The sequence below is a fragment of the Lathamus discolor genome, chromosome 1 (assembly GCF_037157495.1).
Source record: "Lathamus discolor isolate bLatDis1 chromosome 1, bLatDis1.hap1, whole genome shotgun sequence".
In the NCBI taxonomy this organism is placed as follows: Eukaryota; Metazoa; Chordata; class Aves; order Psittaciformes; family Psittacidae; genus Lathamus; species Lathamus discolor.
This window is the reverse complement of record NC_088884.1, coordinates 19,801,206-19,827,897: the sequence shown is the minus strand read 5'-3', so window position 1 is coordinate 19,827,897 and position 26,692 is coordinate 19,801,206. Positions and strand designations below refer to the sequence as shown.

The window sequence follows — 26,692 nt, the reverse complement described above, 5'->3', positions numbered from 1 at the left end:
CAGTTGAGACTTCTTTTATTGTGCACATTAAAATTCTTTTTGGCTGCCTCTTGCAGCCATTGCAGTTCCTTTTAAATACCATTCCACCGGTGTCCTGTCTCTCTGATGTTCCTGAAGGAAAGATACAAATGCAGAGGATTCTTATCTTCAAAATCAGTCTACCTGATATCCATATAATGACACTGGTATAAAGCCAGGGTGACCAGAGTTAAGCACTGCGGTCTCTGTATTCCGTGGTTTGTTTGTGGGCCAGCTGGCTGATATAACCCTGTGTGTAATGATGTGCTGGAGTTTGAACTAGCCCTTTGATCTCTTGTACCAGTGCTACTTGCCATGGAGGTATTGATGGAAGAAGAAGTCATTAAAGAGGGTATTGAAACAGTAGGGAGAAGGGTAGAGAGGGTGTGGGGAAGGTACCACTCTGGAGCAGTAACCCCACTAGCATCCTGTTAATTGTGGCTATCTTCCCATGGGAATAATGTTAACACTACCGTGGTTGTGGCCACTGCTGCATTTAAAACAAGTAGAAATACTTGCCTCAGTTTCAAGTGAATACTAGTTTTAACCATATTATTCTTTTATTTCAGGGCTACTCCAAAACTATGGGAGGCTTTGTAAAACTAGGATTAATTAGCCCAGATCCATATCCTTTGCTAAGCTCAACCACTCCACCTCTAACCTGGGTGAGTGCTGGTGCTCTGCCTTCTTTCCTCTGTTTTACTAATGATTTTGCTATTTCTAGGCTTGGGTGTGCTTAGAATTGGGAATCATGTATTGCATCCTGGTAATCTCTGGGTTTTGTTTCTGGAAATCAGGAAGATTTTCTTCAGCAGGAATGTAATACAGTGCTGGAACAAGTTTCCCAAGGAGACTCTGGAGTCTGTGACACTGGAGGTTTTCAGGACTCGGCTAGGCAAAGCCCTGGCTGACTTGAGTGCTGGTGGTGTTGCTTTTTCTGTCTTGTTTGCTGATGCTTCACTTCATCTTAAAAATCTCAGCCAAAGTATGACTCGTGTGGTGTACTGCTGTTATATTTGACAATCAACATTTTGTCTTTGTGGGCAAAGCAGAGAATTCCGTATTTCAGTATGGTGTAAAGAGAACTGAACTGACAGTTTATTACTTGTGAAGTCTGTTTGCCTATCTTGTAAGAAATTTCTCTTCCCTTTTCACAAACCTCTGAGAGAGTAACTATTACTCAGATGAACAAAGTTTAGCTGTTTCCTGTTTCCTTCCTTGTGTTTTTATCAGCATTAGCCTGGAAAAAGACACCAGGCTTGTCCTGTGTGGTGGTCTGAGGAGAGCACAGAATTTTTCTGATTATGTCATTAGTTCAAGTTAAGAAAGTCTTGCGTGTTCTCAAAACTGAGAAAGCACAAGGTGAAGAGGCCTAGCCTGGCTTGTCTCTGACTAGCTTTACAGCACTGCTTATTTACCCATATGGGAATTGCTTCTTTTATATATATATATATATATATATATATATATTTTTTTTTTTTTTTCCACTTTCACTTTTAGGGCTGATATCTTCAAGTTTTCTTTGTAGAGATGGCTAGAATTTCCTGTCCTTCTAACCTCAAGGAATAAGTATGCAGTGGCATGTAACCTTTGAAAATAACGATAAACTCAGTCTCACTGCAAACCTTGTCTCAGCAATATTGTTATATATCAGTGCTTTCCTTCTGCCAACTCTGCATGGGAATCAGAGGAGATAGGCTAACCTGAGCTTCTAAACAGACTCTGCAGTTCTTTCTGGCTTCATATATTGTTCATAGCTTCATTTATTATTCATGCTGCTGTGAATGAAGCGAGTAATAATTAGCATCTAGATAGCACAAAATGGCCTTCAGATATGCACAAAAGTCTTCAGAAGACTTTTGGTAATATTCCCAGGACTGCCAGAGCCTTGTTAATCTCATCAGTTTGTTTCCTTCCTTTTGAAAGGGATATTCTCCATTTCTAGACCAGCTGAAGGATATCCTTGAGTCCCCTACTCTCTGGCTGTCTCCAGGTGGCTTCCCTTTCACCCTAACATCCTCCCAGTGTTCCTTGTTTATGCAGATTTCTATGTTCTTTCTTCACTGCCAGAGGAAGGGATAAGACTAAAAAGTAGGGGGAAGCAGCTGAGTGTTGGGGAACAAAGTGTTTTAGGAAAAGATGAGCCTTATTCACATTTGTTGTGATTAAAAAAATCTCAAACTATCACTTTTCCTGTACACATAACTTGTTGTCTCAGAAGTCCTAGATATTAAGTGAGCTTAGTGGAGCAGTGGGTTCTTGAAACCTTGCCTGAAAAGGAGTGGAAATGGATGTCAGGCCTTCATGAATTTCTTTTTTTTTCTTTTAATACAGAAAGAACTCATGTGTAAACTGGTTGGAATTAAGCAGCCTGTTGAGTACGATGTTCTTAAAGAAGCTGTATTTACCAAACTGGAAAAGGATCAAAGTCAGCTGGAGGCAGTGGAATGGTAAATGTTCCAGTGATTTTTAAAGTTTGTTGGGCCTTGCAATTTTAGCCATTTTGTTCCATTTTGAGACTGTTAAACTGATAAAAGCTGGAAATTACAAAACTGAGACTAAGTTGTTGGTAGGCAACGATATAAGTCTGTCTCATTTCTTCTGCCAGGCTAGGTTTACTGGGAGATGAACCCGTTCCGGCAGCAGATTCCATTGTGGGGGCTCTTGCAAAGCACATGGAGATAAAGCTGCCCTTTGGTATGTGAAGAATTTTTTTTTCAAGGCTTTGAGCGGAACAAGCCAGTCTGTCTTATCAGCCTTACCTGGAGTAGTTTGTTCATCTTAATTAATAAACCTTCATGTTAGGTTTTGGATGTTTTGTGATATTCTTTAGTCCGCCAATTTATCTTTTTCTTTCCCTGATGTATTTTTAGTTTCATCTTAACATTCTGTTCTCCTTAATAGTCTGTATCTTAAGTCACTTCCCTGATACACATGCCATGTATGCATAGTGCCTTGCTCATCAGGAACCTCATCTTGATATGACTGAAATACAAGTAATTAATAGTTTGTGTGCTTTTCTTTTAGGCACTGGAGAGAGAGATATGATTGTTATGAGAAATGAAATAGGTCTCAAGCATCCTTCTGGTCATCTGGAGAAAAAGTTTATTGATCTGGTTGTCTATGGTGACAGCAAGGGGTATTCTGCGATGGCTAAATCAGTAGGATACCCCACAGCTATTGCTGCTAAAATGGTTCTAGATGGTAAGTGGTTGTTTAGACTTCAGTAACAGTATTTCAACCCCCTGTATCTTTCTGCCTGTAGAAAGCAAATGTATGGTGTTTTGCAAATGTGTATATATGTATATTTTTAAAATTTATGAAACTTTTCTTGTCTTCTTTACAGGAATTTTTAATCTGCATGTTTGTTTCAGTGACAACTCTTAATTTACTGCTTAATCTGTAGATGATGCAGTCTTAAATGTTTCACTGGTGTAGAGGAGACCTTTGGCATAGCAAATTACAATTGATCCTGCCACTGATACCTGTGCTGAACAAACTAGTGACTTCCACTACTGCTTTCTGGATTGATGAAATTTGAGGCTTGGGGAATATTACCTGATCATGTTGTGTATAGATAAACAGACAAACTCTGCCTAGTCATCACCCTAAGGAAATACTGTGATTTCTGCTTGTTTGCTCTTAATCTTTATAACTTCATTCTTCCGGCTGACTGAAATGAGCAAAACCTTTGTTGTGTATTTTTTGGTTTTTTGTTATTTAAAAAAACAAAACTCCAAACTTTTGAAGTTTAGATGCTTTTCACCTAACTGCAGTTTCACAGCTCAATGAATTAGATTCAAGCTGTGTATGCTTCTGTGTTTCAAACATTTTTTTTTCCCTATTCTTTGATACAGTACTGGTACTGTGTGAGAACACAGTACTAGGATTGATAAATCTGCATATATACGTATGAAAAAAAATACAAAAATGAAAATTTATTTAGCTGCAAATTGATATTTGTATTTGTGGTGTGTTGACCAGGGCTGGCTGCCAGATGCCCACCCAGCTGCTGTCTCACTCCTCCTCAACAGGACAAGGGGAGGAAACAAGATGAAAAACCTTATGGGTTGAGATAAAAACAGGGAGATCACTTTCCAGTTACTGTCACAGGCAAAACAGACTCAACTTGGGGAAAAAAAAAGCTTAATTTGTTGCTGGTTAAAATAGGTGTGAAAAAAAGACATAATAGACAAAACACCACCTTCCTCTCCACCTGGTTTTCCCAGGCTGAAATTCACTTCTCCTTTCCTGACTCCTTAGCCTCTTCCCTCTATGGAATGGGGCCTGTGGTCAGTCCATAACAGCCCCTGTCTGCTGCTTCTTCCACCTCATGCCTTTCCCTTGCTTCCAGTATCTTCTCTGCAGGCTGCGAGGGAATGTTTGCTCTGGCACCTGGAGCACCTCCTTCCTATCCTCCTTCTCCAACCTTGCTGTCTGCAGGGCCATTCTCACACTTTTTTCGCTCTACTTACACCTTTGTGGCATTTCTTCTGGCCTTTTTTAAATAGATTTTCACCACCACCACGGGTCTCAGCTGTGCCTGGCAGTGGATTGGTTGGAGCCGTCTGGAATGGCCTTACAGAGACTGCCCCACAGCCTCCCTGTTACCAAAACCTTGCCGAATAATCCCAGTAGAGTACTTAACACTTTCTTTCCCTACCTTTATTTCAGGTGAAATAGATGCCAAAGGTATGGTTATACCATTGACGAAGAATGTCTATGGACCGATACTTGAACGTGTTCAAGCAGAAGGCATTGTGTACAGTACTCACAGCATTGTCAGACATTAACAAGGGAAGCAGTGGATCGAATTGGGTTTTGGCTTTCTTTGGTTTCTCTCTCACCTTTTAACAATCTCAATTTGAACCGGCTAAAGGCAGCCCCTGCCATTACCCGCAGATGACGCCTTCCATAGATCCAGCTGCCTGACTCTGACTGCAGATAACCAGATGCTTGAATTGCGGCATTTTCCTCTTAAAACTGCTGTGTTTTCATGTGCATGTTTCAACATCAATCTGATCTTTCCTTATATCTTTCCTGAAATATCTCAGGAGAAAGAGATGAAAGCAATACTTAAATTTTAAGTCTTGTCCCTTTCTCTCTAACAGTATTTGTGAATATTTTCACGATAACAATATGCAAGAAATAGTTTAGGAATTCTGCAGTAATAGCAAACAAGATCCTGTTAAATCTTGAAAATGTTCAGTCGTTAAATATTTGAAATCTAGGACATAATATTCTTTAAATCCTGTTCTTATGAATGTAAACTTAAATTACATGGAGGAGGAAGTTTAAAGCAAGCCTCCCTCCTTACCCTTTCCCGTTACAGAGTTGAATCTGGTTGCAATATGTTGAAATACCTGCTGTTATGTGCTGCCTTTTGCCATGCAGAGAGCACATTAGCATTTAGTTCTGCAGCTTGGAAGGGCATTCTGAAGTACACACAGTTAATGTGCTTAGAAGCTTCTCCAAATGACATTTACTCTTTCCGCTTACACTGTGTGCTGTGTTCAGGTTAATTATGGTTACAAAGGGAATACTTGTGTAGTTATAAGCAGCTTTGAAATACGGTATGCTTAGGGGTTGAAATCACTACTTTTTGGGTTAGCTTCTGTTGTTTTGCCATCAGACTATTGAAGTGTTTATTTGGGAGCCTACCCGTACTGCTCAGTGCAGTGTCACTTTAGGCTGATGAGAGTTTGCCAGTGTGTCAGCTTGTGTGGTGCTGCCCAGAGGTGCCAACCTGGTTCTAGGGGCAGTTTAGCCGCGTCAGCCCAGAACCGAACTTTGACCTGAGTGCAGCTTCTCTCCGACAAAACAGCCTCCAGCCAGTTCAGGGCTGCTTCTGTGGGTTTTGCTCAGGGATTTCTACACTGCTTGGCAATGCAAGAATGGCGTAGACTTCACTGCCTCTGTCTGTGGGGTGTCATGCTATGGGCAGATACCATTTGCACTGGTACCTGTGGAACTGCCAAAAGCTCCCCTTTTCTAAAGCTGAACACTGATACTGGAATCTGTCTGCTTTCAGGTTTGCTCACAAGCGCACTTTGCTGACAAACGCACAGACTTTTATCTCCTGAGAAGCATAGTGCTGTTACCATGGTTCCAAGGGGCTGGAATTCCAGGTGGTGTTTGGCCTGTTAGGAAAAGCAGCCATAACAATAGCTGAAGTTTCACTCTCTAAGTCTTGTTACTCAGGATTGGATTTTCTTTGTGTAGATGTAATGACATAGCAACTGCAACAGAGGAGAGTGAAAGGAGCCAAAGGGAGAAGGAAGAATGAAGAGGAGGGCCTTTTATGCTTAACAACTGGATGCTTTTATACTGTCAAATTTGGATTCTGTTACAGTGCCAAGCATGTTCTGATGAAATCCTGGGTCCACTAAGTTGCTTTGCTCCAAATTGACCTTACAGGCTGGGGTCTGTTGTATGGCTGATGCCTGCAGCTGGGGTAAGGATGGAGCCATCAGCAAATACTCCACTCCCTGCTGCCTCCTCCTGCCCCTGGTAGATTAAAGGCCTACAACTAAGGGTTAAAAAGCTTACAACTAAGGGTTAAAAATAGACTTGTATCTGCTGGTGCCTTCCAGTCCAGTGCTTGGTGAGACCAGGAATTCACTGAAGACTTTTCCCTCGTTTGCCCCAAAAATGCACAACCATGGTGTTGTGACTTTATGTATGCATCTACCTTGCTTGCTTTTCTGCCTGGGAAATGCAGTATGCAAAGAAAATTAGAATGCTTTACAGGTATGTAATGTCTTTGGAGCACTAAAAGGAGAACCACTACAGAGTACTTTAAAAAAACACTGCTATTTTGAAACATTTTGTACTGGAATGTGTTCTTGTTTCCCAGTGCAGTGCTGCTTTTGTTTTCTAAGTTTAGATTTAAATGAATTTATTGCTTAGCTTCTTGTATGAAATTTCTCAGCTATCTGCATATTATTGGAAAGATAATTATATCTTACAGATTGCTTGAAAAATAAATCTGAAATCCTCTGTTTTATTGTCATGTCATCTTTACATTCTAATGAGATGCATACGAATGGGGTTTGGAATTTTACGTAGATGGTTATATTGAAAAAGGTGTCTACAAATGGACTTCTCTGTGTGCATGGAATACCTATCTATACTTCTCACTAGAATCACCACAGAAGACCCTTCAAGGCTGGTTTTAAGCACCCACATTGACTACCCATTTTTATGTTTATATACATGTATCTGTATGTAGACATCCTCTTCAGCTATAATCTTGAGATGTGGGCTTTTTAGCACATGTTCTGTGCTTGGGCACAAGGATAGCCGCAGAATTGGAAAGCTACAGAACAGTAGATGGGGTCCCCAACATAAGAAGGTCATGGACCTGTTAGAATCCAAAGTCCAGAGGCCACGGGGATGCTTAGGGAGCTGGAGCACCTCTCTTATGAAGACAGGCTGAGAGAATTGGGCTTGTTCAGCCTACAGAAGAGAAGGTAGCCTTCCAGTATGTAAAGGAGCTTACAAGAAAGCTGGAGAGGGACTTTTTACAAGGGCATGTAGTGACAGGACAAGGGGGAATGGCTTTAAACTGACAGAGGGGAGATTTACATTAGATGTTAAGAAAAAATTCTTCACTGTGGGACACTGGCACAGGTTGCCCAGAGAAGCTGTGGCTGCCCCATCCCTCGAATTGTTCAAGGCCAGGCTGGATGGGGCTTTGAGCAACCTGGTCTGGTGGAAGGTATCCCTGCCTGTGTCAGGAAGGCTGCAACTAGATGATCTTTAAGGTCCCTTCCAACCCAAGCCGTTCTATGATTTTATGATCATATCTCCCTGTGCCCCTGGAAGAGATGAAATCTTGGTGTCACACTTGCCCATTTCAGCCTGAGTTATCCCAGGATGTCATGACAAACTGTGCAGGTAAAACACTGTGATGGAATGCTGCTAACTCCTTTGATCAATGGATTTCCAGAGTCTATACTAAGGTCTTTAAGTAGTATCCTGTTGTACTGATTGCTGTGAGTTCATATGACTGCTGTTCATCACTTATTGCTGACTTTTGTAAAGCTTTCCGTAGGTGTTAAACCCCAACACCACAATTACTGACAAGTTGGTGATGTTAGTAGATGACTTTTTTTAACTCTACTCACCTAGGATTTCTTAGCAGGAATATCACTAACCAAGTTTTCCTTGGCACACATGATTTACAGCTTTGTAAAAAAATATAGTAATCTTAAACTGATGTTGTTTATTAATATCCCACTTCTTGCAGGAGATACATAACATCTTTTCCACACTTGACCCAGTTTGAAAGGGCAGGCTATGTGTCCTCTGAGTCTGTAGTTTGGATTACAAGAAAAAAATTAATTAGAATATGGCCTTTGTCTGCGAGAGGAACTGACACACATTTATTAAAATCTGTAATCCATCATGGTTGAAGATTATAGAAGATATTTTCTTTATTCTTATTTTTTCTAGATCAGAACCAATATGTGTGAGTAAAGAGATTATCCTAAGCACTTATGTTTTAAATAACTTAGCATGCTGACAAGATGATGAATGTGATTACAAACATCTCTGGAAGAAACCTTGAATGACAGCTGATTCCTTGGATTATAATTTTAAAATGTCTGCAAAACATTTAGGTTGAAAGGAACAGTTATATCAAGATGGGATTTTAGGAAGGAGGATCTTTTTGCTTTTGGTCCACAGAGGCTTGGAAAACATCATAGAATTAACTGGCCTAAAAAAGACTTTGTGTATACAACTCTATGAAACTCCAAATACATTCATAAAAGATATCAATATAAAAAGCATGAAATTATGTGAGGCTACAAGCCAGGTTTCTTAAAGGAAAGGCAGAAGTAGTACATGAGCATGAGTTTCTCTTGCTGCGTACTGAAGAGCAGAAGTCTATACTAAGAAGATTATGGGATACGGTTTGAAATGGCCATAAGATCACAATTAACCTGTTGCATAAGGCACCCCTAGATATTAGTAAAGGAAAAATTGTTTCTGTGTTTTTGGAAGGAGAAGGGGGAATTACATATTGTCGCTTTGTTTGTGCCACGGTGTTCAAATGGAGGGTGTTGGCCAACCCAAGGGTTTACAGGAAGTGGTGAGGAAGCCCCAGGCCATCTAGAAAAAGAAGATACACCCTTCCTCAAAGAGCAATTGTTGCACACCTTTGTACACACCAACTTGGTGCCTGAAAGCTGTGAAGAATGTGTATGTATAATTCAAGAGTCCTACAGCAACATGTGTCAGCCAGGAAAATGAGCCCGTTCTGTACGCTTGTAACTCCTGCTGCCCCCAAACCAACACAAATACGTCAAGCAAAAAACTCTAGGTCCTATTCTTCAAAGGTGTTTAACTTAGCTAGGGATACAGTGTAAGTTCACTTGCACTTAGCTGTACCTCAGACCCCTTCTGGAATTGGGCTGAGACAGGAGAATTGCCCTGCATTTGGCACTGGTGAACAGGGAAGGGGAAGCCCCAGGGCCTCAAGTCCAATGGATTCAACCACTTCATAACTCTGGGACTGCACTGATGGGGTTATAAAGAGGAGTGATCAAGTGTAAAAGAGAATTCAAGAACATTTAGATGTTAATAAGTTTTACAAAACTAACTATACATTACATTGTTTCAATTATTTTGTCTATATTTTTGTTTAAAGAAGAAAAGAGCAGGAAAAGGTCTGCTGTACTTTCTAGCTATTCTGTCATTCCTGCCATTCATAATGTATCAACATTATGAGGACTTTTTGAAGTTTCTACTGTTTACATTCCTCTAACCCCAAATTTGTTTTGGCTTTGTCTCAGTTCCACTTATCCTCAGTCCTACACTGCTGAAGGTTTCTAGATCTACCTGCTGACACAGATTCCTCATACACCCTTGCCTTAGGAATCAGTTGATTAAAATCTCCAAGCCTGCTTCAGGTCTTGTCTTCCCCTACCCTTAGTTTTTATCTAAGATATTGTCCATTAGTTTCTGTGGTGTTCTTGTCCAGAGCAGTATCTCTTCTATCAGTATTTCTACATAGCAACTGAATGTACCAAAGTGAGAAAACAGCTACTCTAGGGCTGTGTTAAAACAAAGCTCTGTTCTGCTCCAGGCTCCTACCCTCCTCAGTGCTGCAGCCTTCAGTACAATCAGCATCTTTTCTCGCCAGTTCAGAAGGTTAAAGAAAACAATTGAGTAACCAAGTTGAAACATTCTGCTTTTGCTCTTGCAGAGACTACCTGCTTAGTTGCTTCCCAGAGTTTGGCTTTTGCTTTGCCAAAGGAGGCAGCAAAGAGCTCAGCACCTAAATGGAGGATCTGTAGCAAAGGCAGCATGGAGAAGTCTTGTGAGGGGGCGATTAAAGCAATTTGGAGGCCTGGGACATCCCATTAACCTTGTGGGACCAGACAGGGGATGTGCAAGGAAAAGCTAAAATAAGAGCTAACATGAACACTACGGCTAGGGGTGGAAGCAGAGTAGAGATTAAATAACAAAAGAGTTTTCCAAAAGCATCTTCTGAGCTCACAGATTCCATGGGAACAGCAGCTGTCTGCAGGTCAGCCTTGAGTCCTTGCTCTTGTAAGTGAAACCTCTCCTAGGTGACAGTGACGACTCCTTACTTATATGGAAGACTGCTAAGCACAGACTGGAATATTTATATTTATTTTTGCAATGCCATAGGTAAAAACAGTTTAACAATGCCAAGTACAGGTGTTATTCTCATAAAAACTTCTCATTTCAAAACGAATGATTTCTATTTCCCACAAAAAGTTAAAATCACATGCAGCTTTATGAAGGTTAATTGCTTAAGATGCACAATTATATATCAGAAGACTTTGTTAAAATAAAAACATACTGGACTACAGCATTTTAACAAGGCAATTACACAGAACTAGAAAACTGACTCTGTAGTAAAATATAAAAATCTACAATTATAAATATAAATTTGGTCCATGGATCACTACAGAAGTAGCAGTATTTACAGTAAGTATCAGATTACTATTCTAAATGTCTAATTGAAGTCTTAAAATGTTGAATGTTATGGAGAACAGTATTTTATTTACATTCTACTATATTAAAAGTTATATTTCTAGCAAATGTAAATTGTTATAAATACAGCAAGTCAATCAAATACTAAACCCATGACATGTTTGTAGTTGGGAACCCCCTAACATCTATAAATATGATAATTTTAAGTTCAAAGTAAAGCCAGATAAATCAAAAACTAATACTGAAAAAACATACCACAATTCAATTCTTAGAAACACTGTAAAAGTCAATCAAGTTAGTCCAGACGTAACAACATATTACAAGAAATCTTCCAAGAAAAGGCACACATTGTTAATGATAGAAGTTCCACAGTAAAGTCATACGTAACAGAAATGACTGAGCAATGGTTGGGATCTGGTTATAGATATAGTGACTAGACAGAGTCCTCCCCCCCCCCAAGTATAAAACTGAAAATAACAATGGTAAACTCCAGGTGCACCTGGTGTGACACAGGTATGTGTGTGTTTAATTTGATGTGTTAATTAAACTAAAGATTCTAAACTTTCAGCTGCATTTCCGTCAGGTAAAGCTGAGCCGTTACTGTCCATAGATGCTGAAGGGTTTTCTTCTTGCCTTGTGCTGACAAGGCTGAGAATAGCTTTGTACAGAAACTGGTACTGTTCCTGGGGAAGAGAAGAGAACATAGTCAGTGTGCTGTCAGAAATAACAGCACTAGATTATCTCTAACACTGTTCCTCAAAATTAATTTACAGCTGATGTGTCAGGCTGTTAATGGACTGTGCTCCACAATTCACTATGTTACTTAGCAGCTTTATTAATTCTCTGACTAATGTCTCCCCCTGTACACAATGCAAAGCACATTAAGGAACACAGTACAGGTAAGGGAGGAAACCAAGTTTTAAAAGGAATATTCTGCATTGAATCTGATCCTTGTTAAAGTCAATTGCAAAGTTCCCTTTAACTGGGGTCAGGATTAGCACTACTGCATGTCTGTGGGCTTCCCCCCCCCCAACCCTTGAATACGATCTCATTTTTGCCCTCTGAATTCTATCCAGTATTTTTCTCTTTTTTATTTTTGGTACTTGCAGTTAGTGTTTATGTTTTTGAAGATCCTGCCAGGAAAAGGAGGTAGAAGGGAGATGAGACTTTGTGGGAAGATTCACTGAGGCCATTGCCTAGCTGGGTGGAGTGGCAAATGGGGAGCACGAGGTTAGCTGGCCTGCAGCTTGTGCTGGGAAGGGGGAAAGAGCAGTAGGCTCTGTGCAGGGAGAGCGAAGGCTGTGCTGCACCAGGTAACAGCGGATGCTCTGATAGGGCAGGGGAGTATTTTCGGTTCATTGACGGATACATGAGGATAAAGAATTTCTCTGATGGAAGGAGTGAGTAACAGTAAGGCAGACTAAATAGAGCGGGTTTTGGACTATACAGATAGACTAAGAGATACAGGGTAGGAAGAACAACAAATCTGAAAATCTGCAGTAGCAGATGGGAAATTGGAAACCTGAGATACAATGCCCAGGTAATTGCTGGAGGCTCCTGGGGCAAGAGCAGTGAAGGTCCTGAATGCGCTGCTGCGGTGGGAAGAGTTTCCATTTTCACTCCATTGTCCACCAGGCTCCTCAGTCTGGTCTAGCGGGGCAGGGCAAGGGGCGGACACATCTGTCAATCTGTGTCATATCCTGCTTTTGCCGTCATTGCCTGTTTTTTCTTTCAGAAATGTGATAACTCTAACCCTAGTTTCACTCTTAAAATGTTCTTATCGTGCTCACTGTTGCTCTATAGCCGTCAGATTCGTAGTGGCCTGGCAAAAGGGGCAGGGTTTGTAGTTTTTCATTTCTGTGAAGGAATTTTCATTTGTAGGACACTGACTTAGTAAGAAAGTCTAATTTATTGCACTTTTCAGGTTGTTTGCTTTGGTTTGTTTGGTTTTTCTTTCTGTAAGCACAGCGACAACCGTGTCAAGTGACCGTTCACTGGATCATGAGATATCAAAGTCCACCCTGAAATGGAAAACTAGGGTAACTACGTCAGGGTCTGTTTGGAGTAGGGATTTATTCCTGCTGAATAAAACCTTTATTTATATGACATTGTGCAGATCTTGTGACGCTGGTGGCAGCTCTGCACATTTTAAATATGACCACTTGATAAGCACTTGATGACCATTTCACAGGAAACACTTTGGTTTGGAATGAGCAGCAAGTTCACTACAGCACCTCTGGAAGACAGTTTTGATTAATTCATGCATAAATGAAGATGCCAGTGCTTCAGTAATGTTTCCTGAAGATTTAAGCATGCTAATAATACCGCATATAGGAAAAAATATGCACACATTTTACTTATTACTTACAATGTCTGTAAAGACTCCAGGCCTCATCAAATTGATCATCTTCGCTACCTGGTAAACATCCACTGAATTTTCATTTTCCAGTTGATGCATCAGTGTTGTTAATGCACAGAAAGTGCCTGCTGTCACCCCTCCGTGCCTTTGTAAAGTTAGAAACACAAACACAAAATAAGTCTCTGGAAACCGGATCAAGTTTGTACAGCTGGAGGTCACACACAGTCCAGGGTAAACCGGTAAGATTAATTTCTGTCATTTGATCATTGCACTTTCTGAAAGAGGCCTGATAAGCAGTGCCTGAACGCAACCTTTGCAGCACCTGGCTACAACTTCTGGAGAGTCTTTAAAAGCCAGTCTTAGGGTTATTTCCCTACAGTCCTCTACTAAACAAATCCTGAAGGCCTCAGGTCCTTCAGTATTTCAACATTTCACTACTTTTGACTATTATTAAACAGCTGCGGAAGAGTAAGGTACCTCATCTGAATAGTCTAGCTTCTTTCAGTAAGAAACAATGCAGATCTGATCGATCTCCTTCCTCTCCAGTGCCCTACTTGACAATCACCCAGAGTATCAAAAGGGTAGAATTGAAAAGGGAACACTGAAGTGTGATGAAATAAAAATGCTTCTCTTACTAAAGCTGCTGAAACAGAAGCAGCAGCACTGTTGTTAGGAGCAGACTTTGTGCCTTGTTTCAGTAGCCTTCACTCTAAATGAGATGAAAGGATAGCTCTACAGGCAAAAAATCATCAAAAGAAACTGAAAGCTGCAGTTCTTACTCATCATGTACAATCATGGGTCCATCACGGTTGGAAGTTTCCTCTTTGATGATGCTGATCAGTTCAAATGTTTTACTAATAGGACTATCAGGATTTGGCCATTTTGGACACTGAAAATGCCTCACTTCAAGTACATAGTCATCCTAAAATGGTGAAAAAAGCATAAATCAATTTGGTAAAAGACTGACTGTCTTTATTCTTTCATCCCATTCCAGTCCTGCTCCAGCTTACACATACAGAATTCCACTGCTGTGGAGGTTAGACTATCTAGTCCCCCTGTCACCACACCCACATTACCTATAGAGGTTTCTCCCTGGGTGTTTCAAAGGTATGGAATTTTATCACTCACATATAGTGGAAAATGTGACAAAATGCAGGCATTACCTTTAACAAATCAAGTCCTGAGTTACATGTTTATGACTGTGTTACCTGTGTAGCTTCTAAAATAAAGTCTTGGATTATGAGCTTCTCCTCATTAGACAAACACTTGTGCTCTTCAGCAATCATTGTAACTTTGAAGGTCTCACAGTTTATAGGCTCATCTTTGTTTGGCCAATATACAAATTCATCTTCAGCCTCCAGGAAAAAAAAAAAAACAAACAAGAAAAAAGTAAGTAATATTGAGCTCTTAAAATCAAACTTAATCAAACATACCAAATAATATGTAATCAGTGCAGCCGGCTAGATTTAAACTGACAAGAATTTGAGTGGGATTACAGGCATCACAAGTGATGGTTTTCAGACACCTCTGTAGTGATCCTGACCAGAAGACCACTGTATGCTATGGAGATAGTGACTCACATAACCCACATGTGCTGTGCTGTGGCACATGTCCAGCCTGGCCTTCAGGCTGTGTTGTGCTGCCCACAGCCCATGGTCACAGGATAAACCCAGCTGATGGTTTGTAATGTGGGAGCCCGCAGGCAGCTCCCACTGTACTGATGAGTACACCACCTGCATGGCCTTGGGATTATCTAAAGTGCAGTAAGAAGTTCTTAAGAGAACAACCTGCCTATTTGACAACAGAAATGATAAACAAAGTTATTTTCTTTTATGAAAATCCTCTAATAGTTTGAATGACCAAAATGGGAGTAACCCTTCCATGGATGACAGCTGCATGGTATGATGTACCGTGATAAAAGACCTATTCAATTCACAAGCTGGGGTTCCCAGCATTTATTTGATGTGATGTAAGTTTACCTCTCCTTTACAGTGTTAGCTCTAATAAGTAGCATTTTAAATGATATTTTACATGGTCTGAGTGACTTTCCTATTTGCCTCCTGGCAAAACAACCTCCCTTATCACAAGGGCTAACTTAAAAATATGCCTTAGTTGTACATGTTTTTCCAATCATGCAAGAGTCTCCAACACATAGCTTTCCTCCAAACTCATTACCAAATATCATGTCCTTTCACACCTCAAGATTGCTCTAAGTACCAATCTAAAAGCTCTCAAGATATTCCTGCATTTCTAGTAACTGCGAAATGTACTAATTTGTTATTAAATTACACATGCAGGATGAAAATGTGTTTCTTTTGCTGTTTAGAGTCAGATAAATCCCACGTAAATATTTGTTTGCAACTTTAGGAGGTGAGCAAGAGAATCATAGAATCATTTAGGTTGGTTCAGGTTCAGGTCCAACCATTAACATAGCACTGCCAAATTCACAAGTAAATCATGTTCCTACCTGCCATATCTACATGTCTTTAAACACCTCTAGCGATGATGACACAACCACTTCCCTGGGCAGCCTGTTCCAATGCCTGACAACCCTTTTGATGAACACATTTTTCTAATATCCAATCTAAACCTCTCCTGGCACAGTTCGAGGCTGTTTCCTCTTGTCTTTGCTTGTTATTCTGGAGAAGAGACTGACACTCACCTCGCTACAACCTCCTTTCAGGTACTTGTGGAGAGTGATAAGGTCTTCCCTGAGCATCTTTTTCTCCAGGCTAAACAACCCCAGTTCCCTCAGACACTTCTCACAGGACTTGTGCTCTAGACACTTCACCAACTTCACTGATCTTCTCTGGACATGTTCCAGCACCTCAATGTCCTTCTTGTAGTAAGGGGCCCAGAACTGAACACAGGATTCAAGGTGCAGCCTCATCAGTGCTGAGTACAGGGGGATGATCACTGCCCTGGCCCTGCTGGTCACACTACCTCTGATACAAGCCAAGATGCTCTTGGCCTTCTTGGCTGTCTGGGCACAAGCTGTCTCATTCTAAACCGCTGTCGACCAACACCTCTATGTTCTTCTCCACCAAGCATCTTTTCAGCCACTCTTCCCCAAGCCTGTAGCATTGCATGGGGTTGTTGTGACCCAGGTGCAGGACCTGCCACTGAGCGTTGTTGAATCTCATACCACTAACCTTGGCCCACTGATCTAGCCTGTCCAGATGCCCCTGCAGAGCCTTTCTAGCCTCCAGCAGATCAACACTTCTGCCAGCTTGGTGTCGTCTGCAAACTCACTGGTGTGCACTCAATCCCCTTGTCCAGATCACTGATAAAAGATATTAAACAGAACTGGCCCCAGTACTGAGCCCTGGAGAACACCACTTGTGACTGGCACCAACTGGATTTAACTCTATTCACCACCGCTCTTTGGGCTCTGCCATCCAGCCAGTTTTTTGACATTGCTCCCGGCCCTGCCCAGGCCCCATCAGCCACTGTCATGTAAGAAACAACCTTGTATTTCTCCCCTTAACTAATAATGGCTGAAGAAGCCATATTACAACTGAAGTAAAAGCAAAACGGAGTGAAAACCAACCTTGCACAACAAACACTTCTGCTGTTTGACTCTTTTTATAAATTATACAGGAATGATTCAGTACTTTCTTGTGCCAGTTCCAATCTGCCCAGACAAGGACCGCCAGATTTCCAGTAGATGATTTGGAGATTTTACACTCAGTGCAATATTATTAATGTATAATTTTTTATTTCTTTGTTAAATCCAAGGTATTGTCTCCTGTCCTGCATATTTCAAAATGGCAATACCAGTAACATTCATACATAAGTTGGTAACAATCAATCAGCCACAAAACTTACCATATTCTGGCTGTCAGGAAGCATGACTATTAGCTGGGCATTATGGTCCCATATCATTCTCCAGAAATCCTTGATAGTGTGTAGTAAGGGATGCTGGGTAATAATGAATTCGTTACTTTGATAATAACCCTGCAAAACAATCATCAACAGACTCAGAACTGATGCCCAACTATTGACATTCACAGGAGGCTTCTAGTGGACAGAGTCAGAAGCCTATAAAATAAATTACAGCCTCGTGCCTCCTTTGACTTCCTGCGAATATCAGAAGAATATAAAACTTCCAATGCAGTGTTTTCCAGATGAAAAGAATAAATTAAATCACGCTGAAATATTTTTTAAAACTTAAAGAAACTTGATTAAAAAAAAAAAAGACAAATCAGTGGAGACTTGAACAGCCAACTCAGAATGAGAACACATTAACTCATACACACATGATAATTGTTCTACATGAGCCACAGCTCCAGAGAAGCTGGAAACCTGAAACAAATTAAAAAATCCTTGAAAGATCTGCAAAAATCCCAGGGGGGTCTCTTAATTTGTGCAGATGTCCCAGATCAACTTCTTACCAGGAAAGAACGATAGAGAATTCCTTTGCACTAATGCACCTGATGAAAGATCATGCATGCAAAGCACAGCAGGGAGTTTTCCCATCTCTTTCCTGAATGTCCATGAAGCACTTACTCCTCCCTCTCAGCTAATGAAGGGGAAAAGAGTTGAAGAAAACCCAGGGAACAAAAAGATAATGGAAAGCTGATGAGCTATGCTGCCTTGGGCTGTGCCAGTTGCAAAAGCTCTGTGAGATGAACAGGTCCAAAGGCAAGCCACAGCACAGCCATTAAAAACTAATTTGTTAGTTAACACTTTCATTTCACCTCTGAAGATTCTTCCAGAGTTGGCATTCAGCTTTACTGGTTTTTAAAACTACGATGGGATTTTTGGTTCTACAGATCACTGAAGTGCAATGCATTTAACCAAACTTAAAACCAGTAAAAACAGTAAATAATAATTCCTGGGGGAAGTAACTCTTTCAGGCAGAATGAATAACGAAAGGAAGAGGTTTTCAAAATCAGGACTGTGCTACACAAACTTAGACACGTGGCAGCTCTGAAAACAGCTATACAATGGTACCATGTTTTCACTAATACAGTTAACTGACTTACCATAATATAAGAAGCATTGATGTAGTCTGTCCCTTCACCAGACAGTGAGGAGATACCCACTCTAGATCTTTCCACTGTAAAAAACAAAAGTCATGATCTAGTATGTATGTTGTAATGACTCAGATATTACAGCAATTATCTCACCTATCTCACAATAATGGTAACACTAAGCTCCATCAATCAGTATAAAGTGCTATTCAGCCATCTATTTTACCTATGTGTAGTAATTAAATAATTTCTTCATTAAAAGTACTTTACAGAACACTGCTGTGCACCAGTGCAGTTGTCTTCAGCTCTTGCTGTGGAAAGATTAAAGTCTTGACACATACACATAGGTCATAAATATTTTGCCATGCAAAGAGAAGCTGATTTGAACAAACTTACCAGGAATGATGGATGAAGTTCGGTTCTTTTCTCTGTTGCACTGTTTGAGTGCAGTTGAATAATCACACTGCTGTGTGTTAGACTGGCTCAGTAACTGAAACAATGAAGTTAAACAAAAAATATAATCAGGGAACTGTACAAAAACCCCACTCCTTTATTAGCTGGATTTAATAGAAGGGTGCATGCAGGTTTGCTGTCTCGAAGCTTTAGGTATGTAGCTATCTGGCTAAACTACTTAGCAAATCATGAGAATATTTTTTTCTTCACTATTTTATCGGTTCAAATGATTTTTGAGCCCTAGATTGATAAGCATGTCTTTGAAGGAAATGCTGCTTTATGATTTCCGCAACCAGCACCTCAGTGCTTGTTGCCATCCTGGTGTCACTTCCAGTTTGCCTGCATAGCTATTTGTGTAACTTCAGATTGTCTTGGAGAACGGTAAATGTCTGTGCAGAAAAATCTGCATTGCTATGCAGGCAGTATTAGCGCTTTGTGTGAGGCATCTCTTGATATCTCAGTTATGAGCTTCCTAATTTTCTCTCCAAAAGGAAAATGGGGGGGGGGGGGGGAATGTCTCATTGACTTACTTGTTTCAACTAATGCAATTCAAATAGACAAGAGTATGAGAATGAACGAGTGTATACATATACATACCAAAATGCTATATATATACTGCTTAGGCATGAAATAAGCTTGGAAAGCATGTTTTTCTTAGGTTTTAAGTTGTTGTTTTTTTTGGTTGTTTTTTTATTTTTATTTTTATTTTGCTTGCTAGTAAAATGAACTGAATTAATCAGAATGCTCAAAAGAATTCAAAAGACTTCTCTGTGATGTTTTGGGCTGGGCATGTGTAGTTTTCAGTAGCTGCCTGCTTTGATAAAACAGACAGCAAACCAGGGAGGTTCCATAAAAATGAGTTAGACTAGAATTCTGTTTCATCTAAAATAGTTCTTCAGTAAAACTCCACATTTTTTTAATTATTCTAATAATTTTAGCTTTTATTATTCTAATAATTTTAGCTTGCAAAGGAAAATGAGATTAAATGAGACATATCCCTTTCCGATAATATTTAAGCTCTTGAAATTTGAGCTCTAAATGGTTCCTGCAAATTGCATTGCACACTTTATGCTTACATACATTTACACACTCTGTTTGTGTATGTGTTTTATTCTTTCAGCTGTGTAGGAAAGGTGGGATGCTTATTTCCCAAAGCACATCACAGCTGACATAAGAGGCTCTCCTTCCCCTAGGGAAAAATAGTGCAACACGATTGAATCATTCAAGCCACAATGGCAAGAAAGTGTGAAATCTTTTAGCCTGTTCCTCTTCTGTTACTCTGTACTGTTCATTATCTTGAAGAAATACTAGTTACTATGCGTGTGTGGCCAAAATACATCAGAAAATAAAAAACAGTAATATTGTTTGTAGCCTCATTATGTACTGATATTATCTACAGACTTATCTGCTTAAGTTCTTTACTAACAATCCAATAGATTATTGTAGAAAGAGAACACGTTGTCACACACTATCCTCCTTAGAACTGAAATCCTTAGAGAGAAAGGTTCTAATAATTCATTTCCTGTTAAATTAGGGAGACTAAAGTTTGTTTTACCATATAATCTGGAAAACATTTAAGTGTTTTGCTTCTCTGGATTCAAATTCATCTGAAAAGGTAGGATTTTCTGTTTCCTCTATAAGGGACACAGGGAGTGAGCCAGACTTCTCATTCTCCCCATCAGTCTCTCACAGACTCTGGGCTGTTACCCTGGGTCTGCTTTTTTTCTGGGTGGCCAGAGTGTTCACGCATTGCCTGCTGAGGTGAAGTCTCTCTTCAAACCAGACCTGTACACTGAGGGGAATATGTTGATTGATCAATGCAGCTCATGACATTTTTTTGCCAGAATGACAACTTTCCAGACTTCTGTTTTACCTTTGGGATCTTTGTGCAAAAACGTAGTTAGGTTTTCCAAAATCTACATACAAGCCTGTTTCTCATGTTTGTTTTTTTTTTTTTTAATTCCTTCTTTAAGAATATGCAAATAATTAGTTTGTCCCAACCGACTGCATGCATTTGTTAAATTGTTCTGAATTTAGGCTCAGCAGTTGAATTTTAGATAAAGAAAGCTTATAAAAGTTGTGTTGAGAGACCTATATTTTTAAGTCATTCAAGCTTGCAAGCCTAAAGCTTTTTACATTGCTATCTGGGAGAGCTCACCTTGAATTGTTTCTCCAGTCTGGTCTTTCCTGTTGGTCCAGGTATTAAGAGGGCATTAACATAGGCATGAATGTGAGTCTCAAGGACTTCAGTTTCTTTACTGAGTATCGCTTCGACCAATGCATCGTGAATGAAGATGTACTGCTCCTAGGAAAATTATAACAAGCATCTGAGCTCTACTCATGTTTGGATTCCCCTGGACACCCCTGCCTGAGCTGCCACTTCTGATGTTGTCAGGACTTCTTCACAGCGTGGCGTTCTGAGTTTTCTCAGAAGTGATCCTCTGAAGTGAAAGCTGCCCCTCTGCAGCGGCAGTACACATTTACAAGCACAATTGAACTACACATGCAATGTATATATGATATGATACCAAATCCCCACCACCTGTGGTATCTCATATTCAGAGAAAAGAGTAAAAAATGCAAACATAACCTCGACTCAAGTTTCAAGCCAGCTTGTTATGTGACTCTCCTGCCTTTCTTGCAATAGTGACCACTCCCATTTCCTACTGCTATCCTCCATTTTCTCTCTCACATCCTTTGGAGCAAGTGCCCATGCTGTTGTTGATTACCTTTTTATCGACTGAAAGGCACTGGGGCATTTAACCACCAGTCTTTGAAATCTGAAATAGATTTTCAAAAGCCCTGCTGTTGCCCTTATTGTTTTCTTATGGTCTTTCACTATTCTATGTACAATCTTCAGTTTAAAGCAGCTATAATCTTCTGTCTGAAACAGTTTTTTTCTCTACTTTTTATTGCCTAATATCAACTCTTTTATCAGTTTCAATGAAGATCCGAACACCTAATGATGGTGGTTCCTTAAAAAAGTCTATGACAAAAATGCACTCCCTGCCAAGAAAGTGCTGCTGTGGGAAGCATAACTTAAACAGACTTTTTCTCTACCTAGTTCTCCCTAATAAACAGAGAAGAGTCCATAGACAAGTAATTTCTAGTGCACTGCTCTAAGCGAGCCTAGAAGAATGTGTCTATAAAAACAAGGGAAGCAAAAGGGAAAGCACAGTTTGCTGATTGGTTGCCAGTCTGGCTGGTGATGCCGAAAGGAGGACTGTATCATCTCTCCTCCTGCAAACAGAAATCATCTGTAATAGTCTCTTGCTATATGTATTTCACTCTTACCTCAGTCTGCACCAAGTAGTTCCTTTGGGTACGTATGTGTTTTAAGAATCCAAATATGTTGACTGTCCCTTCCTGCTGAATTTGCTGCAGCATGCTGTCTAACACTATGTATGTGCCTGTCCTTCCAACACCAGCACTACAAAACAAAAACATAGTCTTGAGCCTGAAGTAAAACAATCATGAAAATAACTTTTTCATTTGCACAGCTTTTTCAGCAAACTGGTGCGTAAGCAAGATTTTCCTCTACAAATCATTTTATTGTGTGATATACTGTGCTAAAACTTCAAGGATGGTAATGAAGACAAATCTTAAAAACTCAACTTTTTCTGTGCAAGAACAGATCTAAGATAATTTTCTCAAATGATTTTTAAAGTATCAATCGAAATAATTGAAATCAATTGAATAATTGAAACTAAGGGGTTTCCCGCAGGTCTGCAATTTCCAGGCTTCTGATACTCTTTAAGATACTTTGTCAAATATATCTAGAAAGGGTGGTGTATGCCAGCAGCATCTGGGTACGGTTAATATGCTCATGCTACTCTACGTTGGAACACACGGCACTTTAAAGGGAAAGTTGCATTATGCCACCCACTACAGAGGTAGGAGATTTCAAAGACTCCAGACTGAGGAGAAGCTCAGGAAGTGGCAGAGCTGCTGAAGGTACACCCATGAAAGAAAAAGCTTAGTGCTCTTTAGACACAGCTAACACGGCAAGGTATGGTTGAAACCCTTCTTAAAATGATGCATAAGCAAGGTTAATCAGCTCACTCCTGTTACGAACTCTGACACATTTAGCATTAAAATGGCTGTACTGTAAAATTAAAATGCAACTTTTTCTTTCATAAAATATCTGGGTAGGGAATGCAAGGTCAAGAAGTCATTTTTTGTTATCTATATATATATATATAAAATTAGTCAGCTGTAATTTCCCTCTAAGTTATGAGGAAATGTATGTGTATTGGTACATATAACTTGACTGCAGCACAGCGCTGGCTCTGCATGGTCCCTTACAGGCAGGTCCAAGCTCAGTCTGTACATGCTAAATAGGACGTCTAATTTCTTCCACAGAGAAGACCCACACCACAGAGGTGGCAAAAAGCATGGGTAGTGTGAGCTCAGATTGCAGTAATAAGCTGTCTAAATAGATGTGATATAAAACTGAAAGGTCCATGTTATTAACACTCTATCAGATGCAAAAAAGTATGAAGATTACCAGATACCATCTGTACTTGTAATGAAAGACTGAATGTGAAAAGTACCAAAGCATAAAAATAGCTAAAAAATGTTTCATGAAGTTTATCATCTCTGTCCTCCATACAGCCTGTAAAGATAAATGAAAGTTGCATTTCTAACATGAGATAACTCCTTCGAGATTCCATAGTGCATGGGGACAGGTGAACTAAAAGCTGAATAAAACTGCCTACACAGACAGAGGTGAGTTGTATCTATATACAGGTCTGACTGAAGCCACACAACTTACCACTGTTCACTTTTTAAGAACTGAATTTAATTGACTTATAATGTATTGCTGATCTCTCAACTCACTGACATAGATCTCAGACTTGGCATTTTGGGGAAACTCTTATTTTGAACTTCCCAAGAACAGGCAGGATGTAGATAGCAGCAGAACAACCAAAATGTGGAATTTTCATTTTCCAAGCTAAAAACAGATTTCAATCAGATTAGATCATCCCAGAAATAAAATATCTTCATTTGCAGCATTTGTGAGATGACTTTACCTGTTGGCTTCCTCAGAGTCAGCTCCAGAAGGACAGAATTCATGAGGAGGTTCTCTTTCCAAATGTTCCATCAAAGGTGAGGTACTACAGTGGAAAACCAGAACCTGCTTATATATTTTAGAATAACCCGGTCCTTCACGGGCATTGTGAAGTCATTCCAGGCTCTACAAGCCCTTTTTAACCAATTTTCCCTGAGCTGCCCAGTTTTAGTGAGCACTGACAGAACACCTGCCTGCACACTGCGGCACATGCAGACCTCAAACCGTTCCCCAGAATGCTCCTCCATTGCAAATGACTGCTAGAGCGCAGAGTAATGTTAAAAACAGCAGAGTTGAAGTTCAGCCAGGAATAGAGTGAGTCTTCTTTTGTGGACAGAGCTCCTCTTAGGATTACAGAGTATCCCTGCACCAAAGAAAGCATGAGCCAAAAACATCCTAACACTGCATTTACAGAAATTAAACAATTACTGCTATGTCTGCATCTGGTAAGCTCACAGTAGTCAAGAGGGTAGTATAGAAATGTGCAAAAGAAGTAAAAATAAAAGCATTTTTGTAAAAAAAAAAAAAAAAGAAAAAAGAACTTAGTGCAGAGCAGCAGCATCTTGTTTACGGAGATACATAGAAATAGCACAGACAGTTGATTAGTTGGCCTTACCAAGGATAGAAATATCAGCTAAGGAATTAATCTTATTCCATCAGGAGCTGTTAAATGTGAGAGTGAAATTTTGCTTAACCCACCATGGAAAAATTCTTTTTTTTCTGCAAAACAAAAGCAGAGTGAACCTTACAGCGGTAAAAACCACACCTGCAATGAACCACAACAGGCCCGACAGCGTGGCGCTTGGCATGCGATGCCTTCCGCACGAAGGTGAGAACGGGCAGCGTGTATTCTGGGACACCCATGTCAGGCCACTGAGTATAATGGTACTGAGTTACTATACGTCCACTAGACCTCCCTTTCTGGGAACCCTGCAGGAGGAAAATAATTCCATATGTAAGCAGACCACATCTCTTCATAACTTGGCAACACTTCATAATATTCCATACCCATTAGTTCCTGAATTAGTCAAGCCCTAATTTAGTTAGTATCATGCCACCTAGCTCTGAAAATTCCACCTTTCAAAGAGAAGAGGAAGGACCAGTGCCTTCTGTCACATCAGCTTGCCCACAGAATGGAAAAATGACCTGGCACTGTCCCTTAGAAAGCCATAGAGAAAGGTTAAGAACACTGGAGGGCCTACAGATTACAGCTGCTCTTGAAAGTTTCCTGCTATTTCTTCTAATCTGCTCCTTGTTAGGTGGACAGAAATCATCTCACCCAGCTTCAGTGACCTACAAGGGAAGTAGGCTTGTGCAGACTGCTTTTCTAAGTTCCCTCCCTCAGTGACAGCTCAGACGCAGGGATACCTTCAGAGAGCAGATCATCCTGTTCAAAGATTGGTTTCTAAAATAGGCAGAAGGAACTACTTGACAGTAAGTGCTGTACAGTATGCAATAATTGTATAGGGAGGCTGAGAGACTACATTTCTTACGTTTAGGAGGCTGAAATAAATGAAACTTTCAGTATCCCCCTCAAAGTAGCCAATGTCACATTGCTGAGCTGAGAGCATGCTAGTTCTGATTACAATAAAACAGAGTGTGGATCCACCTATCCTTAAAAAAGGAAAATGGATATCTGAGGTGGATAATTTAATTCACACCACATTTTCTGCTAGTTGCTCTCTTTCTGAAAATGTATCCTCCTGCTCACCAGGCAGGCAAAGGCCACATCAGCTCTCCAATATGATCACTGATTTACCCTGATGGCCCTACATTGCACCAGTACTACAGGCCAGAGACTTCTTAGTTTGTTGATCTGGTCAAAATGACAAGCATCTTGGCTGGCTGAGACCTACAGAATTCAGCTTTACGTATACAACATTAAAGAGCTGCCAACTGCCTTAAAAAGTATTCCAAATGACACTCCCTTTTGCCTACTATGTTTTCAGGATGCTACAAACCTTTTTGATCTTCGTGTTTCTGAGAGTAAAATTCCTCACAGTGTAATAGGCAAGTACATGAACACTCTTCTGAGTTACCAAGAAGTTCCCATATTCTTCACTACCTTCAGCCGGCCAGTACTGGTCACATTTTCTCTGTTAGAAAGCAAAAGAAAAACAGAGAAAAAGACAAAGGAAAAAAAATGTCAAACTAGCAAGCTGAAATGTTCACATTTCAGAGCACAGACAAACACAAAATCATACAGGGATTTTCAATATACTCAGTTTGTAAGCCATGATCTTCAATGTAAGGGAACAAATAATGTGCATTTATTTTGTGCTGTAAGTATCGATGGCTGTGCAAAGATGCTCTTTATTTGGAATACACTAAAAAAGAGAGGCTTAAATCATACTATCAGAGTTAAAGGGCTCTAGTATAGTGGAATTTGCCATTCTGCAGGCACTCTGAAATCTAAACAAACCCCTCAGATAACCTGTAGGAAAAATAGGAATATATTCAAGTCAGTGGAGTTGTATGTGGAGTTTGGTTGCTTCATAGCATGGGCAGAGGATACTTTTATCTGATCAGCAAGGGTAAGAGTGAGCTAGTGTATGCCAGAATATAGAGAGTTTGATGTCTAGCCTTTTGGTCATGTAGAAGTATAGCCTTCTCTCAGAATACTACAAGAGTATGTTTTTATAGCACGGTATTATAAATGATCTGGTACTCCCAGTGTGGCCCTCGTCTGCATTTGTTGTGTCTGTATCACTGACAGATGCTGAAAAGGTCATATGACAAAACTTACATGCATTTTAGGCATTGCTGCCAATGTGCGGCAAATGTGATGCAATGTATCCTTATGTGACTCAAAGGTACATATATACTCCCATCACATAACTGGAG

General features: G+C 40.1%; 2 protein-coding genes across 7 annotated transcripts in view; one reads left to right on the top strand and one right to left on the bottom strand.

The window, feature by feature from the left end:
• Nucleotides 1-7,017, top strand: part of AASS (aminoadipate-semialdehyde synthase) — a 28,066-nt gene extending 21,049 nt beyond the window's left edge. The window contains exons 20-24 of one of the 2 annotated variants that reach the window (XM_065662661.1): nt 588-683; nt 2,353-2,468; nt 2,627-2,715; nt 3,046-3,222; nt 4,693-7,017. In XM_065662661.1, the coding sequence (XP_065518733.1) occupies nt 588-683; nt 2,353-2,468; nt 2,627-2,715; nt 3,046-3,222; nt 4,693-4,811 (597 nt within the window). In that variant the 3' untranslated portion in view covers nt 4,812-7,017. The remainder of the gene's footprint in view (nt 1-587; nt 684-2,352; nt 2,469-2,626; nt 2,716-3,045; nt 3,223-4,692) is intronic. The other variant, XM_065662732.1, reaches the window with a different exon arrangement.
• Nucleotides 7,018-10,646: 3,629 nt separating this feature from the next.
• Nucleotides 10,647-26,692, bottom strand: part of PTPRZ1 (protein tyrosine phosphatase receptor type Z1) — a 141,110-nt gene continuing 125,064 nt past the window's right edge. For 3 of the 5 annotated variants that reach the window (XM_065662378.1, XM_065662462.1, XM_065662542.1), the window contains 11 exons: nt 25,810-25,944; nt 24,615-24,778; nt 22,072-22,207; nt 20,936-21,082; nt 18,721-18,814; nt 18,337-18,410; nt 17,177-17,305; nt 14,557-14,703; nt 14,128-14,270; nt 13,358-13,493; nt 10,647-11,672 (listed from right to left, as the gene is read on the bottom strand). In XM_065662378.1, the coding sequence (XP_065518450.1) occupies nt 11,532-11,672; nt 13,358-13,493; nt 14,128-14,270; nt 14,557-14,703; nt 17,177-17,305; nt 18,337-18,410; nt 18,721-18,814; nt 20,936-21,082; nt 22,072-22,207; nt 24,615-24,778; nt 25,810-25,944 (1,446 nt within the window). In that variant the 3' untranslated portion in view covers nt 10,647-11,531. Of the gene's footprint in view, nt 11,673-13,357; nt 13,494-14,127; nt 14,271-14,556; nt 14,704-17,176; nt 17,306-18,336; nt 18,411-18,720; nt 18,815-20,935; nt 21,083-22,071; nt 22,208-23,810; nt 23,895-24,614; nt 24,779-25,809; nt 25,945-26,692 lie in introns of all 5 variants that reach the window. The other 2 variants (XM_065662203.1, XM_065662287.1) reach the window with 1 other exon arrangement.